At 39.2% G+C, this 18,948-nt stretch overlaps 3 protein-coding genes across 3 annotated transcripts in view; 1 reads left to right on the top strand and 2 right to left on the bottom strand.

Moving 5' to 3' along the window:
• The window catches only part of nin (ninein (GSK3B interacting protein)), a 28,617-nt gene extending 26,355 nt beyond the window's left edge, over window positions 1-2,262 (bottom strand). The window contains exon 1 of the mRNA XM_086154592.1: window positions 1,976-2,262. The gene's annotated coding sequence lies outside the window, so the exon portion shown is untranslated. The remainder of the gene's footprint in view (window positions 1-1,975) is intronic.
• A 4,693-nt stretch (window positions 2,263-6,955) lies between these two features.
• LOC147238053 (lysophosphatidylserine lipase ABHD12-like) lies at window positions 6,956-18,227 on the top strand. Its single transcript, XM_086158064.1, has 13 exons — window positions 6,956-7,023; window positions 7,743-7,941; window positions 8,993-9,095; window positions 9,204-9,323; window positions 9,461-9,491; window positions 10,546-10,591; window positions 10,705-10,834; window positions 10,923-10,960; window positions 11,040-11,119; window positions 15,583-15,665; window positions 15,745-15,823; window positions 16,280-16,413; window positions 16,494-18,227. Exons 2-13 carry the CDS (start codon window positions 7,839-7,841, stop codon window positions 16,546-16,548), a joined length of 1,002 nt encoding a protein of 333 aa, XP_086014190.1. The 5' UTR covers window positions 6,956-7,023; window positions 7,743-7,838; the 3' UTR covers window positions 16,549-18,227.
• pygl (phosphorylase, glycogen, liver) overlaps window positions 18,058-18,948 on the bottom strand; it is a 23,098-nt gene continuing 22,207 nt past the window's right edge. The window contains exon 20 of the mRNA XM_086158049.1: window positions 18,058-18,888. Coding sequence (XP_086014175.1) covers window positions 18,700-18,888 — 189 coding nt within the window. The 3' untranslated portion in view covers window positions 18,058-18,699. The remainder of the gene's footprint in view (window positions 18,889-18,948) is intronic.

Genomic DNA, 18,948 nt, shown 5'->3' with positions numbered 1-18,948 from the left:
GCTGGCAGCAGGAACTGCTGTCACTTTAAGTTTCTCTTCTTTCTATTCAAAAGTTTAATTACTATGAATGACCAAAAAAAAAAAAAAAAAAAAGAAACGATACAGAGCAACACTTTATGGAATCAAAATACAAACGCCTAGGGAAGCTCTGAGCCACTGAAACGTAATGGAAAACAAATCATTAGATTATTTGTGAAGCCAAAAGCCATCATGGATTAAAAATAAAAAGAATCGGTAAGCCGAGTCACTTTAGCTTCCAGAGTTTGAAGGAAGTCAATATCCTAAGTCAGAACTGAACAAAGTGCTGCATTCACAATTTCACATACAGTTCTATTCTGTAAATCTTATTTCTGCTTCATCTTCTGGATAAAACTGATTTTGGGAATGTTTTTGTTTCAATTTTTTGCACAATTTCCAGAGTACATTCTAGATGACCGTTCAAAACGGGATTAGAAAATTCAAAAATGTTTCTGTCACCTGATTTTGAAGGTATGGACAAAAGAGAGTTGTAGAAATCTGGTTTTGGACCATGTTCTGCTTGGTCAGTTATATGAGACGCTTTGGTTTGGACCAAAATGCATGTGCCACACATTTCTGCACTAAAATGGATAATTAAATCAAGGCCAAAATATCACAGGAGGACTTTTTCGATTTGAATAGATTTGAATTCAATTCATTTACTTCAACACGTTGCAATATTCATAAAAAAGCTCTCCCGACCCCCACTTTTCCAGCTGCTCTCGGATCATCGAGCACTTCACCGGGTGTCCCCCTCAGACCCCAGACTCGGGGTCGTCATTCACCACAGACAATAGGTCTTTCCAGAAAAACTGAATCAGGATTCTCAATCTGCGCATTTGTGAGGCTAATAAGATGCAGGAGAATCAAGGCTCAGCACTTCCACATCTGATCTGAAGCTGGCGAAGGATTTCTTTGTAATACCTCTAATGAGGAAATTAATGGGCCTACATGGATTCCATTTTCTTCAGTCTGAAGGAGCGATACTGGCTGGCGGTGATGCATGGTGGCTGAGGACTGACAGCTGCTGCAGCCAAAGATCAGGACAGCTCGGGTCACAAGCGAGATAATCTATCCTCATCCCTGAAATCACTGGTGCTGAATTATTCACCGCAATTTTGGAATAAATCCCATTGGGGTTTTTTTTCCCCGACAATTGATGACATCGATGGAACTGCAGGATGCAGTAATGTGGACACGAAACAGAGGAAAATGGAATTTATCATTCTTCATATCTTCTTTCTCTGCTGGGGTAATGCTATCTAATCTCAGGTAATATTTTCCAATGGGAACAGCAGAGGACTATGACCGCAAGTCCTTCATACAGTGAAATGAAACCAAAACTCTGCAAGGAACCCTGCAAAAAACATCCTGTCTTCAACTTGATACAAAATTGGAATTTTAACAACTGTTTTAAAACTGCACAAACTATTTGGCAGGAAAACATGGAGATTTTCCCACACATTGTTTTCAAAAAAGTTGACAAAAAAATGCAAAATCCACAAAAGACGGAGGAAATGAAATGAAAAACCAAAACAAATACAATATCTTTCCAGCAGGAGGTCACAAATTTAAAATTCAGTTGAATTTCAACATTTTTGAAGATCACGGGGGGATCAGCAGAGTTTTATCAGTCACTATCTCACTAACTCAAACATTTTTTTTTTGTACTCGGGGGATAACCAAGAGTTTGTAAAATCTTTCAAAACTTTAAGAATTCTATTTAATTAAATAAAAAAGGCGGTTTAAGTCTGTGTGATAGAAAAAAACAAACGGCACAAGGGGTTGAATTCTTAGCGGGAGGTGGTGACTTTGCTAACCGGGCTAATGTACCCGCAGCCCCGCTGGGAGGAACCGTTTGTTCGGGAACGCTGTTAGCTTAACTCCATCCCGAATTGTGATGCTAAGATACATTAGCACTTTTTCGCGATTGCTAAAGTTAGCTAAAAACACTCACCGGTATCTCCGAAACTCTGAACACGGTCCTCTCCTTTGAAAGGCAGCTTTGCAGAAAAAAAAAAGTTTCTTATTTTTTTACATTTCTCTGTGTATCACTGTTCCCTCGCTGCTACAAAAAAAAAAAAATCTTCGCCTTATCCACACACACGGAGAAAGAAATAGCCACAACGCAACGCAGAAACTTGGTTCCGGCTTGTTTCCCAACCGTTATGTCCAGAAGGTATCAGAGAAGTGACGAAAAAAGAACGGGTGTTCTTCCTCCAGCCTCCCGCCTCGGGTTCCGCATGTGTATGTCATCCTTCCCCGGATTCTGGATTTTGAAAAGCGGCTGGAGGAGGAAGGGGCGGGTACCGGGCGGTGACCAGGCGGTTACCGGGCGTTGACCGGCCGCCTGCGACCGCCCGACTGGACCGAAGTCAGACCTCCCGCCCTCCCTCTCCCGTGGGTCAAACCAACTCCGCTCCATATATAATTACGATAAATCTTTTCAAAATAAATCTCGGTTGGAAACCATTAAATTGCTTTTGTGTTTCCACCACTGGCCGTATTAATTATTACTCATTGGAATGCGAATTGTTAGCTTTCGGTTACGAGTTGAAGTTTGAAAAAGGGAGGATCCTCCCTTTTGCTCAGAATGGGATGTGCCATGTTTGATTTCCCTGTGGAAAGGAGAATGATATGTATGTACTACAAAAACAAAAAGGGACATAGATTACAGAAAAAGGGACTATTAAGCACAATATTTATGAATATGTGCTTTAAGGAGCAAAAATTATACTTCCACAATCCTGATTTTGCTTCATAAATCACAGGGGAACATTCAAAGATTCAGACCCCATAGAATGGGGGGGGGGGGGGCACAACAACAATAACAAATGTATTTATGAAGCAATTTCCATCAAACTGCAAACAAAAAATAACACAAAATGAAATAAAGGATCGCTCATTTGTTAACTCATTGTCTATGTGGGACAAGATCGTCTTTCTGTTTTCTCAAAACGCAATTTAGTGTGTCTTGCTGAGGGAAGCCACCCCGTCTCCCTTAACTGCTTGTATTTGAATAGAAAAGAACAAATACGCATCCAACTAAATGACATTAAAATGGGATTTAAGGCAGTTTAATTTACGCAACTTCCACACTTGTAGCTTTTGTGCTGGAGCGTAATATACATAAATCAAATGTTGTGCCAAGCTCTGCCTTTCTTTGTGCCTTTCATTTCACAAAAACAAAACTGTATCCCGACTCAAGACAAGCTCAAAAACAGATTTTATGTACTTTATTCTACATTCCGAATCTTTTCAAGGGAGTCAGGAAGAAACACTACTTATATCAATTGTGTTTTAAAAGTGTTATATATCTTGACTGATTTGACAATTGCCTCAACAAAGCAAGACATAAAATAATTAATTCTTGTCGGACGTTTTTAAAATGAATATAAAGTAAAATAACGTGAGAGTGCCTACTATATCTTGAGAAGAGTATTATCTCATACAAGCAATTAGTTGTAAGATAATTATTAGTGATTAAACACTGAAGACGTGAAGGGCAAATTGTTTTTTTAATCTGCCAGTCACATAAGACAGAGGACCCGGAAAAACAAACAAAAAAAGACTTCAAGTAAAGAGTCCACTTGGAATGTTAGTTTACGACACCAAATGCCAAAATAGTGATACAATGCAGTTCTTCATGACATTATATTATTAACAATGTTAAAAATATATATCCTCCTGAAACTAAACTGCTATTTCTTTCCAGTTGATATCGACAGGATAAAACAATATTCAGTGTGGTTTCAGATGAATGTCTTCACTTGCAGTGAGATAAACAATAATCATATGTCAATAAAAAAAAAAAAAAAAAAAAAGAAGTGAAAAGGTTGTATTTTACCCATTATAATGCGATACGATGTCAAAAGGCTTGCTGACCTCGTGCGCTCGTCTCCGCTGCGGCTGCAGTGAAGGCTCCATTCTTGGTGGATCTCAGCACACCTGAAAACGTGCAAAATCACACGTGCAGCTTCTACCTGAGCACCGAGCAGGGTGAGCCGACCACTTTTAGCTCCAAGAGAGCACACACAAAACCGGCTTGTGTCTTAAAACACAAGTGAGTGTGTTTGTTTTGGTTACGTCTCTTACCCTTTCCATCCCGTAGGTCCTCACTCCCTGCTAGCCAACAGCGTGAGGCCGTAGGGAAAAAACCCCGCTTGGTACTGGGAGACTAAGAGATGGCGTTCTGTTAAATATCTATCTCCATGGCATGAAAGGGACCAGGTGGGACGAGCACAGCAACATAAAGACACTCCAACTGACCTTAATGAAGTCTTGCGGGTATTATATGCTCATCCTCCTGGTTTATCCTCCAGGGAGATGTGCGTGCAGGGTTTTTTAAGTCCGAGTAAAATCTTCTGCTTTGTTTGCATTCACTACCCCCATGCAGCATCTCCAGGGAAATGATGCAAGTATGTATGTAAAAAGTTAAATATAGATCTGGTTTTGCATGATGTTGCATATGTTTTGACTTGAGACTACATTATTGGTCTTCAGGGGTTTATTCTACATTTTAAACACATTCATTTTCTCTCTTGGTCAGATTAGGATCGTTCCATTGGGCTCTGCTGCGGTGGAAATCTCCCCGACAGAGAATGCTGCTGTGGATGAGACAGTAAATATGGACGAAAGCAGTTTTTGGCTGCTGTTGAGCAAGCGAGGATTTAAATTGGGATGCAGATGGCAAGAGGGACCCGGCTCTGGGCTCGCTGAAGATCGGCTGAGCTGATGTGCTTCGTATCCTCTGCAGAGATCGGATCTTGCTGCTCGGAAACCTGTCACTACGGCATATAAGTTGATAATAAATGAACCCCATAAGATGAGCTGATTGACGTTAACGTCGGTGGAACGACCGCTTGATCCCAGATGGTTGGATGTTCGGAGGGATGATGGGGTCGATCTGGAGCTCAGGCTCAGGCAGAGGGCGATGTGATAAGAGAACGCCAACTTTAACATCAACAATAATAGTCGTAGATGAATGAACGCATATTTCAAATATAGCCTTTTAATACGCCACATAGGATTCAAGACTTTTATTGTCGTCAAACAGAAATTTTAGAGATAGAGGCGCTCGGATTCAGCGGAATCTGACACAAACAACCTTAAAAAGCAGGACACGGCACAACAATGAAACAATAGCGGAGATAAATGACAGAAAGACAAAAAATATAAAAAAAATATAAAAAACAAAAGTAAAATCTAGAAGAATATATATATGATTAAGTAGAAAGAAAAACGGAAAAAGCAAAGGTTTATTGCACTATACCCGCCACCGTCCATTCTATTGTAAAATCCCTTTTTGTTGAAATTTTTCAGTAATCTTTACAAATCTGAGTTCTTGTCCTGCCTCTGACCATCATGTGCCCTGATCTGATTTCACAATTAACCTTTGACTTTAGATCTTTTTTAATGACGTGATGCTCCGGGTCAGCTTACTGACAGATACAGCAATCAGCCAATATGGCTGTGAAAGCACAAGATGGTGTTGGGTTACTTGTGCGTATATCATTTCAAAGATGTCTGATACCCCCACTGGAGCGTGACAATGTAAAAATCCAGTCAAATTCACATCAGGGTATAATATTTGTGTTATTTATATATATGGGTGCATATGTATATTATCATGGAGCGCATAATTCAGATGAAAAAAAATGAATTCAGAATTTCTTCACCCTTCCTTTTTTGCTGTATAAAGCTGTTGACCAGTCCATCGCTTATGCTATATTTGGAGGATGACGATGCCCTTCCTCGTCACATGGACGGCAGCACGGCTGGGGTTTTGAAATTCAAAAAAATGGGGAATTTTTAGCCTCCCCGCTGAGCTTGGGATCTGGGGCTTAAAATCCAAAAGTAAACTTTCGACCCGTCAGTTAATGTCCAAGCAAGGCTGAGGAATCATATTTCTGCTTTTCCATTCCTCCCGTATTATGAGTAAATAGATCCTGCCATTTTCACCGGGTCACTTTTGTCCCACTCATCCCCTAGGAGCTATTCAACCGTTGCCGCATTGCATCTCTTGTGTAAATCCCACAAACAAATTAAAAAAAAAAACAAACCAAAACTAAATCTGTAGAATCTCCACTTTTCATGATATTAACAGTCATATATTCAGAATTTCGAAACTAATTTCTGATGCACAATACATTTATACTGCTCAAGCCAAGATTTCAATCTTTTTTTTTTTTAATATTCTACATTCCATCATGTATTGGATTTTAAAGCTGGAAAAATGGAAAAAAGCTGCTGCAAATCAAGAGAAAATGTTTCTCCCTCCGAGGTCATTTTTGGTTGAAGAACTCAATTGTCACAGCACTGAATTCATCACCATCTTCACCCTCTTCATTTGACTCTCTAAGAAATCAAGCATTGGATCGGCGGTTGTTTTTCTTTTGGAAGTTGTAATATTTAGAGCCTGTTTTGAAAGGCAACCTTTGGCTTCCTGCTTCGCATCACTGACAGGTAATATCCACATTCAGCCTGCAGAGAGCGACATTGTCATTGACATTGTTTTTATGACACGATCTACCATTTCCACCCTATAAATCGATAAGGACTCATGAAATCCAACAACGGATTAATGCACATGCTTGTACAAGCTTAAATAAAACATACAAACAGATTATTTGAAATGGGAGAGACATTTCACTGATTTGTTTTGGTTTGAGAAACATCGCAATAGCCGTATTCGCCCCAAATTTCCATCACTTTTTGGAGTAAATGTATTGTTTTACCATCAAGGTGACAGTAAGCAGGCTTACCATAATATAGAATATACACTTGTGTAATCGGCTATAGTAGTACTAAAAATAGTGGATCTTATATAAAGTTAAAGATCATTTATTTGCAAATTCAACTGCCGGTAGACGAAGCTTTTGCGCTATTGGCTAATTTACCCGTCAATCAACTCCCGCGCTAAGCCCCGCCCTCCCCCGCAGCTTCTGGGTTCCAGGAAGCGAATCTGCAGAGGGTTTTATGAGGACTCTTAACAGCACATTTAAGGTATTTGAACAATTATTTCTTTGTTTTTTTTCCCTCCCCCCTCGCCCGATGGAGAGATACTAATACAAAGACTTTGTTTACTGCAGAAGCTGTATAATTTTTGCATGTCACTCACATGCTGGCATCCAAAGGCATTTCAAGTTTTGCTTTGTATTTATATTTTATCACATGAGAGAAACACATGACGAAATATTTAAAAATATGTCATGTTTAGCCACGTTTGTATCACTTGGATATATTCTCTCTAGTTTTTACGTTCATTCTCACCCACAGCACTTTATCTTCCTCTTTCTTGTTTCATCTCTAATTCTATGTGTAATCTAATTATTATCTGATAGGAAAAAGTTATTATATACCTTGAAGACTTTGACAGTCAATGGATATGTCAACAAGGATTTTTAATTCATTCAACGAATGTAAATACAAATCAATTCATCAATAATTCAACAGTTTGATCTGTAGGACATAATTACATTTGTGGTTTGTTTGCATGGCTCCCAAACCGCTTTCATTTTATTTTATTGCAGTTTTTATTAATTCTGATCTTTCTTTTTTTTATTCTTTTCACTTGTGAGAAGGAGAGTTTCACAAGCAGCCTATATTTCCAGCACACCCTTTATCACATGTTGGCTCACCATAACTAACATCAACCGCAGGAGTTGATAGGATTATTTCAGTCAAACTTTGACCTATATTTCCTTGTTATTACACAACTGCAGCGTTTCCAGAGCTGAGTCGGATCCTCCTTCCAGACTGAAACCTGGAAAATCTGTGGACTGCGTCGCTGCAGAGAAAGTTCCTCCTCTGTGGTGGAAATGAAGAGAGCTGTGTCATTTTTTATCGCGGTGTACGTGTCGGTGCCGGTCGTCCTCCACCTGTTTCCTTGGACACTGAGCTACGCCATATTTGCTCACTTGTGTAAGTAGTTTGTTTGGTGAGTCTCATGCAGTCACAGGTCAATAATACGACGCTATTTGTAAACAGGGTTGTAGAGACGCACACATTCAAACGTAGGATTACGATCATGTAGCGATTACTTTACATTACATTGCAGTCATTTAGCAGACGCTTTTATCCAAAGCGACATACAAAAATTACAATTCAATAACCGAAGATCCAAAGTACATGCAGTCGTTATTCAGAAGTCACCACTCTATCAAATAGCCATCCCAAAACCACATACATACATACATTAATTTTTTTTTTCTATTTTTTTTTTTAGCCAAACGGTGAATATTTAGCTCTGAAATATTAAAATAAATGTGTTTCTCTACTAGATGCACCATTTAACAACTCCATTTTAGCATCATGTAATAAGATAAGATAAGAACAACTTTATTTATCCCGAAAGAAATTGTTGTGCCAGAGTTTCAAGCAAAAACATAACAAAAATAGATAATAGTAGGAAGGAGGGAGAATAAGAAATACAATAAGATATAAATTGTCAAGGTTAGGGTAATGCAACATGACATGAGCCGTCATTGCAAATTCTTTTAACATTTAACTTTTAATGATATTTGCTGAATGCACAAGGAAAACTAGTTTTGTTTTTTTTTTTTTAGAATAAGAATAAGAATAAAAACAACTTCATTCATCACGAAGGAAATTGTAGCGCCAGAGTTTCAAGCAAAACACAACAACAATAAAAAATAGCAGGAAAAAAAAAAAAAAAAGTTTAGTTTCTGAAAGGTAACTGCACTGATTTAAACAATACATGAATGCCATTTCTGTGCAGATGCAATTAGCTTGCACTATGCATTATGCAATAATGCTTCCAAGTGAAGAAACTACAGAAGTAGCAATGGTGTATCTAAAGAAAATAGATAATTATATTAAGAACGATTAACTCTCATTTGCATCGCAAGACAGATATCAAGAACGACAAGTCGGTCATGAGTTATTGCCTGTATTTCACACATGACGTTAAAAGTTTGGCTGACCCGATGCGCTCGTCTCCCCGCGGCTGCAGTGAAGGTGCCGTTCTTGGTGGATCTCAGCAGACCTGAAGATGTGCTAAACCACACGTGCAACTTCTACCTGGACACCGAGGAGGGCGTCTCCACGGGCGTCTGGTCGGTCATTTCTGCCGCTTTCCAGTCGAAGGGGTTTGAAAATGTGTGAAACGGCACCTCGGTGTTGTTCGCCTTGACGTGGCGTCGTCCCCTCTCTCCCTCTCACAGGCACACACTCCCCGCCGGCCAATGGGGTGAGGCCGAGGGGCGAAGCCCCGAGTGTTACGGGGAGACTCTCGGCGACGGCCGTCCTGTTGTTATCTATCTCCATGGCAACGTAGGAACCAGGTGAGATGAGTGCGGCTGCGTCGAGACACTTGGACGGACCTGAATAAAGATAGATGGGTTTTACATGAGCGCCCTCAGCCTGTGTCTTTGGGAAAAGCAACATAAAATCTGTTTTCTGTTTATTTGTTTGCTTTCAGAGCCAAAAGTCACAGGGTGGAATTGGTGAAGGTGTGTAAATCATCCCATATATATATATATATATATATGACTGAGTGTGTTTGTATTTGTGTGTGTGTATACATATATATACATATATGTATATATATATATATATATGTGTGTGTGTGTGATGTATATATGTATACACGTATGCACACATATGTATGTATACACACACGTATGTATAAATATATATGTGTGTGTACACACACACATATATATGTGTACACATATATGTATACACACACGCACAAACACACACATAGACACATATGTGTTTGTATACACACTCACAAATGTATATGTATGTATGCACACACACATTTGTATGTGTATGCATACACACACGCATCTATACACATACATATGTATGTATACACACAAACATATATATATATGTATACACACATGTATGTATACACACACATATATGTATATATATACACACATATATATGTATACACACATGCACACACACACACACACACGTGTGTTTGTATACACACTCACAAATGTATATGTATGTATGCACACACACATATGTACGTGTATGCATACACACATGCATCTATACACATATATATGTATGTATACACACAAACATATATATGTATACACACATGTATGTATACACACACGTATATGTATGTATATACACACATGTATACACACGCACACATAAACACATATGTGTTCGTGTACACACACACACACACACACACACAAATGTATATGTATGTATGGACACACACATATCTTATGTATGTATACACACATATTTATACACACATGCATGTATACACAAACACACACACATATGTATGTATATACACACATACACATATATATAAGTATGACTAAATATACACACTCACATATATGTGTATATATACACACACATATATGTATGTGAATGTATGCACACACATACACACATTATATGCGTATAGACACACACACACACACACACACACACACACACACACATATGTGTATGGATGTATATATCCAAACACACATACAGTGTATAAAAAGGAAAATAAAAGGGTGATTTTGTTTGCAGATTTTAAGTGCTGCAGACTATCACGTCTTGTCTCTGGACTACAGAGGTAACTAAAACCTTTTTTTTTCTTAATTTCCGTAAAAACAAAAAGCCTTTTCCCGTCCTCACTTTCCTGGCGCTCTGCTGCGAGCCAAAGGTTTTCCTTCTTGTCGCCATCAGGCTACGGAGACTCCACCGGGGAGCCCAGCGAGTCCGGATTGACCGCCGACGCCCTTTATTTGTACAACTGGGTGAAGCAGCGAGCCGGAGGGAGTCTTGTGTGTTTGTGGGGACACTCGCTCGGCTCGGGGTCGGTTTATGCACACACACATTCGCGGAAATAGATGGATGAATATGAATTTGAGCGGGTTGAATGAAGGATTTTTTGTGTCATCCAGGGTCGCGACCAACACCGCGGTGAAAGTACAAGAGCAAGGTGTGTTGTCGGATAAATGTCGTATAATTCATATAAACTATTATTTACTGAATCTGTTATTTTCCCGTTTCAACACCAGGGTTTGTCGTTGACGCTTTGATACTTGAAGCTCCGTTCACAAGAATCGGAGAGGTGGTCGCCGTCTACCCGATCACCAAGGTGAGGCCCGTCGTTTTCATCGCGAATGTGTGTGTGTGTGTGTGTGTGTGACTGCCTTCGACCCGAAAACGGGCTTCTCAAGGCAATTTGTAAACATGAAGACATTTTCTTTTTGCGTCTACAGGATTTTTGGGATATTGCAGCTTTTAGGCATCCGTGCTTTCGTCGCAGGCTAATGAAAAAAGTCAAACTCCGTTCTTTTTGCCTCGAATCGTCAAATAAAACATCTTCAATTCTTCGTAAAGCAGTTTTATCCCCCAGGGAAACATTCTCAAGACGACTTTTTCTCCGCTATTTTCACCCTTTGTCGCTTACCTTTTGTGCCATTTTCATTTAATTCGCGGGTTCTTGTAAAAAAGCGCTGCTGTGCGTCTTAAGAACGTCAATTTTTTCCCCGTTTGCATGAATTCCTTGAAAACGGACACGGTTGTTTTGTATTTCGGTGAAAAAAAAAATCCAATTTCAACTTTCCTGTTATTCTTGGGTTACAGTCGCCAATTTTGAAAAGGGGTCAAAGTTTTTCAATAGGATGAATGAAGAGGGGAAGGAAGCTTAAGTGCAGAAATAAATAATTCAGGTAAATGTTGATTTCTGGTTAAAAAACAAAAAAGTGGCGATGACAAGGATGGACAATCTTAACAAGAAAGCAAAATACCGTAATTTCTGGACGATAAGCCGCGACTTTTTTCACGTAAACAACGATGCGGCTAATATATGGACTTTATTGGGGGGGGCGCTAACAATTCACGCCGCTAAAACGTTTATCCTCGTCACATCGGACGGATGAAATGACCGGGAAATTCCGAGTCCGTTCAACTCCGACACCGAAGAAGACGACTTTGACGGTTTTAGTGCGCAGGAGGAAGACCGAGATAGCGATCGGCTAGCCGGTGCGGCTAATATTGAGGTGCGCTCAATAGTCTGGAAATTACGGTACGTGTAACCGGTCAGCTTTAGAGGAAATACGGAGTATTACGCAAATTAACCTACAGACTAACCACATTCAACTGAATTTGAGTCGCTAAAATCCAAGAAGAAAACTGTTGTTTTTCTGTTTTGCTGTTTTCTCCGGCGTGAAAGCAGTTTAAAAGAACAACGAGGAATCCTGTGCTGCTAGCTAGCGCTGTCGCGTCATGTCATGTGACCAAAAGGCTACCGGGAAAATTAAAGGGCACAAAAATAGCTTTTTGTACACTGTGTTTTTTACTATGCGGACTCATATCGTTGATTTTATGCCAGTGGCCGCTGTAAATTTGAACACGGGCCACATTTGGCCCGCGGGCCGGACTTTGGACCCGCCTGATTTAAGGGAACAGTGATGAACATCCATATGAGCTTCAGAGCTGCCGTTTACACTTTGTAACGACTTCTCTCTTCTTGCAGAGACGTTTTCTTTTTTCATTCTTCCTCCTCGGTAACCGCGAAGGCCGATTCGCCTGGTGTCCTTTTTTTTTTTTTTTGTTTGTTTGTTTTCCCCGGCACCTTCAGGTCGTGCCAGGGTTGCCTCTTCTTCCTTCCGAAGCGTCCTCGCCTTGGATGTGGCCCATTTGTCGGGTTGGCCTTTTGTCAGATTGGCGACGGAGGCGCCGAGCGCAGGAAGTCTTGGCTGTCGCTTTCGGGACCGAACGCTCGCTCTTTTTCATTCTCACTAAACAGGACACAAAAGATGATGAGGTTCTCACGCTCTGCTTTGGTGGGGGGGCAACTTGTGATCATAATTGGCTGTTGGTTTCTATTGCTTCTATTGCTATTGCTCGTTTTTTTGCTTGCTAATATCGGGGTTGTGTGGATGCTCGAGTCTGTCCTGTCATCGGGCGACTTGCATAACACTTTATAGCCTTGACTTTGACACTTTATAGTTTTATTTGTATTTCTATTCTCCCCCCCCTTTTTTTTTTACTGTTTATACAAATTTCCTACTATTATTTATTATTGTTATGTTTTTCTTGAAACTCTGGAACAACAATTTCCTTACATACTTACCGCTTTTTCTCCTTGAAGCACAAACATGCATTCACTTTCCCATCTTTCTTGAAACATCCTTCCATCTGCATCAACTTTTCTCCACCTGGACATTTAGGGATCATTTGTAGTTCTGAATTCCACCTAAAAATGACATAGATGTGGATCCACTGCGTAAGATGATCGTAACATAAATTGTGCAAAATGCAGTTTATGGTCAATGCATGCGTTTGAGGTATTTATTTGAAGACAATCGGACCTTTTAAGAGGTTGTCGCGGGCCACATTTGGCCCGCAGGCCTTGAGTTTGACCCATTTGGCTTAAATACGAACTAGTCCAGGGGTCGGCAACCCATGCGTCTCTTTCATCTTTACACCACGGCTCCGAGTGGCTTGGGAAAATAAATTATAAATATTTAATTGTAGTGTATTTCATTTGTGTTAATTCCTTTTTTTAGCTTTTAGTTCTAAGTTGGAAGATTATTGTGATCTTGAAATATTAAATAAAATTGTATTTATTATTTTTCGCCGCTCAAAATAACGTCACCCTCGCGGAAGCCGGTATACCCGCCAGCCGGTAAAGTCCCGATTTGCAGATGCTGTGCGCAGAAGTTCAGGAGCAGAAGTCCCATAAACCAGGTAAAATAAATATCTATGAAGATATTTTGCAAATATTTATTTTTTATTGTTTACTGACACAGTGATTTTTTTTCCCGATTTATTTTTAAAATTCACGTCAAGGCTCCGCTACACGCTCTGAAAGCCCAACGCTCAAAATGAGTTCATTACATAAATAAAATGTAATTTTCTCCGTAATACTTTGTGAATTTCAGAAGCAACACACTACACACTTGTTTATACAAAGTGTAAAGGTAATAAAAAGCAATATATACAGTGGTACCTTTATTTTAGACGTCAAAAAGTAATTGCGGCTCCCGGTGTTTTCTTTTCCGAGGAAACCGGGTCCAAATGGTTCTTTGGGTGTTACGGGTTGCCGACCCCTGGGCTAAACCTCCAATTCCAGCATCCGTCTACCAATATATTGATCCTCTCCATCCTGGAACCTCAACATCTTCATCTCTGCGACCTCCAGCTCTGCCTCCTGTCTTTTGGTCATTATCAGTGTTTGGAGAGCATCTCACCACCGTCTCGTCCACCTTTCCTTTCATTCTGGCTGATAGTCTTTTATCACACCAGAAAAGTATATATGTAAACGAACAGACGCGCATCATTTTAGGGGCCACATTAGCATCATGGTTGCCCTCAAAGGGCCACATGCAACAGTAACAGTATAAATGTAACTAAATGTAATGTACTATAAATGTAACTACTCCTTCATGTTAAAAAACTCTGAATTTATTAATCATTCAAATCCGAAATCCAACATTTTGGCTTTTAACTCTTGGACAATGTGTTGTTTTTCCTACAAGGCTAACTTTAGCATACTTAGCTCCACGTTTGGGGTCAAAATACCGACGTAGATTGTTCTCTTTAATAACCGACCAAACCAACATACTGCTTTTTTCTCCTTGAAGCACAAACATGTGTTATCCTTCCCATCTTTCTTGAAACTGCCTTCCATCTGCAGCAACTTTTCTCTTCCTGGACATTTAGGGATCATTTGAATTTCTCGGTTCCACTTTTTGGCAATTAGATTATCTCTGTTCGATTGAAAACAAAAAAAAAAAGTCAAAATTATTATATTTCTTCACTCTATAAACAGGAAATAGTAAATTAAAAACTGTGCACATGCAAAAATATTTTAAATAATAATTCAAAGTGGATCGTGAGAGATGCTGCCTTCCTGTTGTTCAGTATTTTGACACATTTATAATTCAGAAATTCTGTAAAATCTTCTCTTTTTCTTTTTTTGAATAGGTTGACGGTCTAATGAACTAATAAATAAATGAAATTAATCAACTAAATAATTAAATAAATAATAACATAAATAATAATAAACTAAAATTAAATGTATTCCTCATATGAATTTACCTAACAGAAGAATTAACCTGACAAAATAACTATCTTGTAAACCTTTTCTTTCATTCTGGCTGAAAGTCTTTTATCACACATTACCACTAATATTTTCCTCCACACGAAAAGTATATATATATATTTTATATATATATATATATATATACACTGCTCAAAAAAATAAAGGGAACACAAAAATAACACATTTAAATTTTTTTAAATTTCTTCTTTCACTCATTTTAGACCGTCAACCTATCGGAAAAAGAAAAAGAGAAGATTTTGCAGAATTTCTTAACCATAAATGTGTCAAAATACTGAACAACAGGAACACTTCAAACTAACATATATGCTTTTTTTTTCATTTTTGTTGATATTTTTGGATGTACACAGTTTTTAGTATAGTGATATATATATTATATAAATTTAATTTTTGCACTATTCAATTTTAACAAGAGGGGGAAGCGATTTTTATTTTGAAAAAAAGCCGAGCAAAAACCTTCCTAACGAAACTTCATTATTTCCCACCAGATGTTCATGTTCCTTCCAGGATTCGAGCGTTTACTCTGGAGAACTTTAGAAAAGAACGCCATGGTGTTTGCAAACGACGACAAGTAAGTGACCCGTATTTTAGCAGTTTATCACCTCTTGTAGATTTAAATATTTGAAGGTCTTTACCGTTTCTCGCTGTAGTCTGAAGACTCTGACTGGTCCGCTCCTCATCCTGCACGCCGAGGACGATGACATCGTTCCTCATCACATGGGTCTGAAGGTCTCTGGAGATAAAAAAAGAATAAAAAAAATTGGATGTGGTTGCCGACATTTAGAAAAGTACAGAGAAGGCCAGAGGGAGCTGCATTGTGTTTTTGTAGACCTAGAGAAGGCATATGACAGGGTGCCAAGAGAGGAGCTCTGGTTTTGTATGAGGAAGTCTGGAGTGGCAGAGAAGTATGTTAGACTGGTGCAGGACATGTATGCTCGCTGTGAGACACTGGTACGGTGTGCTGTAGGGGTAAGAGAGAAGTTCAAGGTGGAGGTGGGACTCCATCAGGGATCAGCTCTGGGCCCCTTCTTGTTCGCAATGGTGATGGACAGGCTGACAGATGAGGTTAGACAGAAATCCCCATGGACCATGATGTTTGCAGATAACATTGTGATCTGTAGTAATAGCAGGCAACAGGTAGAGGACGTGGCTGCCGACATTTCAACGTTTCTATTTTCTCCCCAGCTGCACCAAATTGCGCTCGTCGCTCGTAAACAACGAAACGCAGACGTTCGGGTGGAAATGATCTCCTACAAGGGGAGTCTTGGATTTTCCCACAATAGAATCTACCAAGATCCCAACCTGTCGGCGGCGGTCGGGTAAGTTCAGATGCTAAAGCGAGACGCTCGTCCGTTTGAGGTTCCAACACCCGTCAAGATGGAAATTCTCAAATTTCTAGGGGATTTCTCCGGAAGCTTGGAGGTCAGCGGGACGCCAGCATGGACGGCGGTTGAACAGGATCGTCCGGCTTTTACGTTTATTTCCACTTGTTATTGTACCAACACACACATCGGTAAGATACATGTGAATTTTGTCGTGTGTGGTCTTACCTCTACTTGTACTCTCCAAATTGTTGGTGTAAAATATCTTCTTTTAGTTTTAAAAGTCTCTCTGTCTCCATCAATAGTGATTATTGCCAGGGAGGAAAGCCACCTTTGGTCAGCCTGGCATCTGTCTTTCATTATTTATCACTTCCGCTTTTGATTAAAAGTCTGGTTTTATGATTTTTTTTTTGTATTATCTTCCATTTTTGCAATCAGGGTAAAAAAAAAAAGAGGCAAACTTACTTCAGACTTTCTCTACTTGAGTGTTTTTTTTTTCCGGCCAGCATATTAGCCTGTGTGCTCACACACGCCCCCTTCGGTGAGGCAGAGGTACTGGCTGCCTCACCGCCGGCTTTTTCAACACGCTGTTTTGTCAGATGAGCAGGACTAATATGTGAAATACAGGACCTAGACTGTGGAATGTGAGGAAAATTACAATTAAAAGTGTTTACAAACATTACATTGGGGACACATGGAGAGATTAATCTCATGTGCTTGATGTGAGTACAAAAGAATGAGCAGCTCAACCCAGTTTGTGGCTCCGATTGCTCAAACTGCCTCACTTAGCGTCTTTCCAATGTATTTGAACAGGAAAACGCAAGTTCCATTTTTGAATTTGTATATTTTTTTTCGTGTCTAACAGGAAAATACACAAATTCTATTTTTGAATTTGTATTACTTTTCGTGGTTGAACTAGAAAAAACACAAATTCTCTTTTTAATTTGTATTATCTTTGTTTTTGGACAGGAAAATACAATTTTTTTTGGATTGTATTATTTTTGTTTTTGAACAGGAAAATACACAAATTCTATTTTTGAATTTGTATTATTTTCATGTTTGAACTGGAAAATATACAAATTCTGTTTTTGAATTAGTATTATTTTTGTTTTTGAACAGGAAAATACATTTTTTTCGGAATTGTATTATTCTGACATTTGAACAGGAAAATGTCCAAATTGTATTTTTGAATTACTATTATTTTCGTGTTTGAACAAGAAAATACACAAATTCTATTTTTGAATTTGTATTATTTTTGTTTTTGAACAGGAAAATACAAATAATTTTTTGGATTTATATTATTTTCGGATTTGAACAGGAAAATACACAAATTCTGTTTTTGAATTCATATTATTTTCGTATTTTAACAGGAAAATATACAAATATATCAGCAATATTGATAATAAAAATCATTGAAATGATTGGAATCATGCAATACCATTCCTATCATCTATCAGATCAGTGGACGTATATTTACAAATTTATTTTTTAGCATTATTTGTTTTTACGATGACACTGCCTCCTCCGACTGCACGTCACTGGTGTTACTAGTGTGTATAATTTGTTGCAGTATTTGTGTTGCTTATTAAACCGTATCCAGCAAATTCATTACATGTGATGCATATAAAGAACAACAAAATCTTTTGTTTTGCTGCTACAGGTTTATTTGCACCGTTTGAAAATGACTCCTACTTGAACATTATCCTTAGTTGCATTTTAGATTTTTGACGATCGTGTCTTAAGGCACTAACCAAAACCAGGTGGTAACTCATGTATTTAATTTTAACACTGGAAATAAAGTCCCGTTGTACAGGAATGAAAATGCTTCATTTTTTTTTTTTTTTTTTGCAAAATTTACTGGTGAGACAGCAGAATGGGAGAAATGTTTTAGCTTGTTTGTTTTGTTTTAAACCGCCTCCAGATCACGTGCGCGTCTGTGACAATACATAGTGTGTGCAAAGAGGAATGTAGTGAAAATCCCATTTTAATGCAATGTTCAGTTCACCGACATCCCACAGAATTCCTAAAATGCAACCCCCACCACCACCATCACCACCAAAGAATGTCAGATTTGGGCAAATAAGAGGAGAACGTTTCCCTCGGCTGTCTGCATATTTGAAATATCGGCGCTGAACGGCTGTAACAGACGAATAAAACGCGCCCTTTCTAGAAGATGAAGTCGTGCAGAAGCGACGACGCCTGCTGGAGAACCTTCCAGGGCGTTTCTTGCGGGCGAGAGCGTGCACGGTGGGGTGGAGAGGCAAGGGAACAGAAATGTAAACTTCACATCTTCTTCAGGGCTCTGGCGGTTTCTTCCAGGGCCTCCCTGGGTTCGTTGGGAGGAGGGATCTTCAGGTCGGTGGGCTCCACGCCCCAAACCTCTCGGGCGTATTCTGTGATGGTCCTGTCGCTGGAGAACTTTCCCGTGGCAGCGATGTTCTTGATCACCATCCTGGTCCACTCCTTTGGGTTCTGTTAAGAGGAAAACAGAACATCTGCTTGTTGCCTTTTCTGCGTTTGATTCATGCAATC

This window comes from Fistularia commersonii, chromosome 1 (assembly GCF_037954325.1).
Source record: "Fistularia commersonii isolate RoL2024-O1a breed Wild chromosome 1, RoL_Fcom_v1.0, whole genome shotgun sequence".
NCBI lineage: Eukaryota > Metazoa > Chordata > Actinopteri > Syngnathiformes > Fistulariidae > Fistularia > Fistularia commersonii.
Note: the sequence above shows the minus strand (reverse complement) of the source record. Positions and strands in the feature narration are given on the sequence as shown.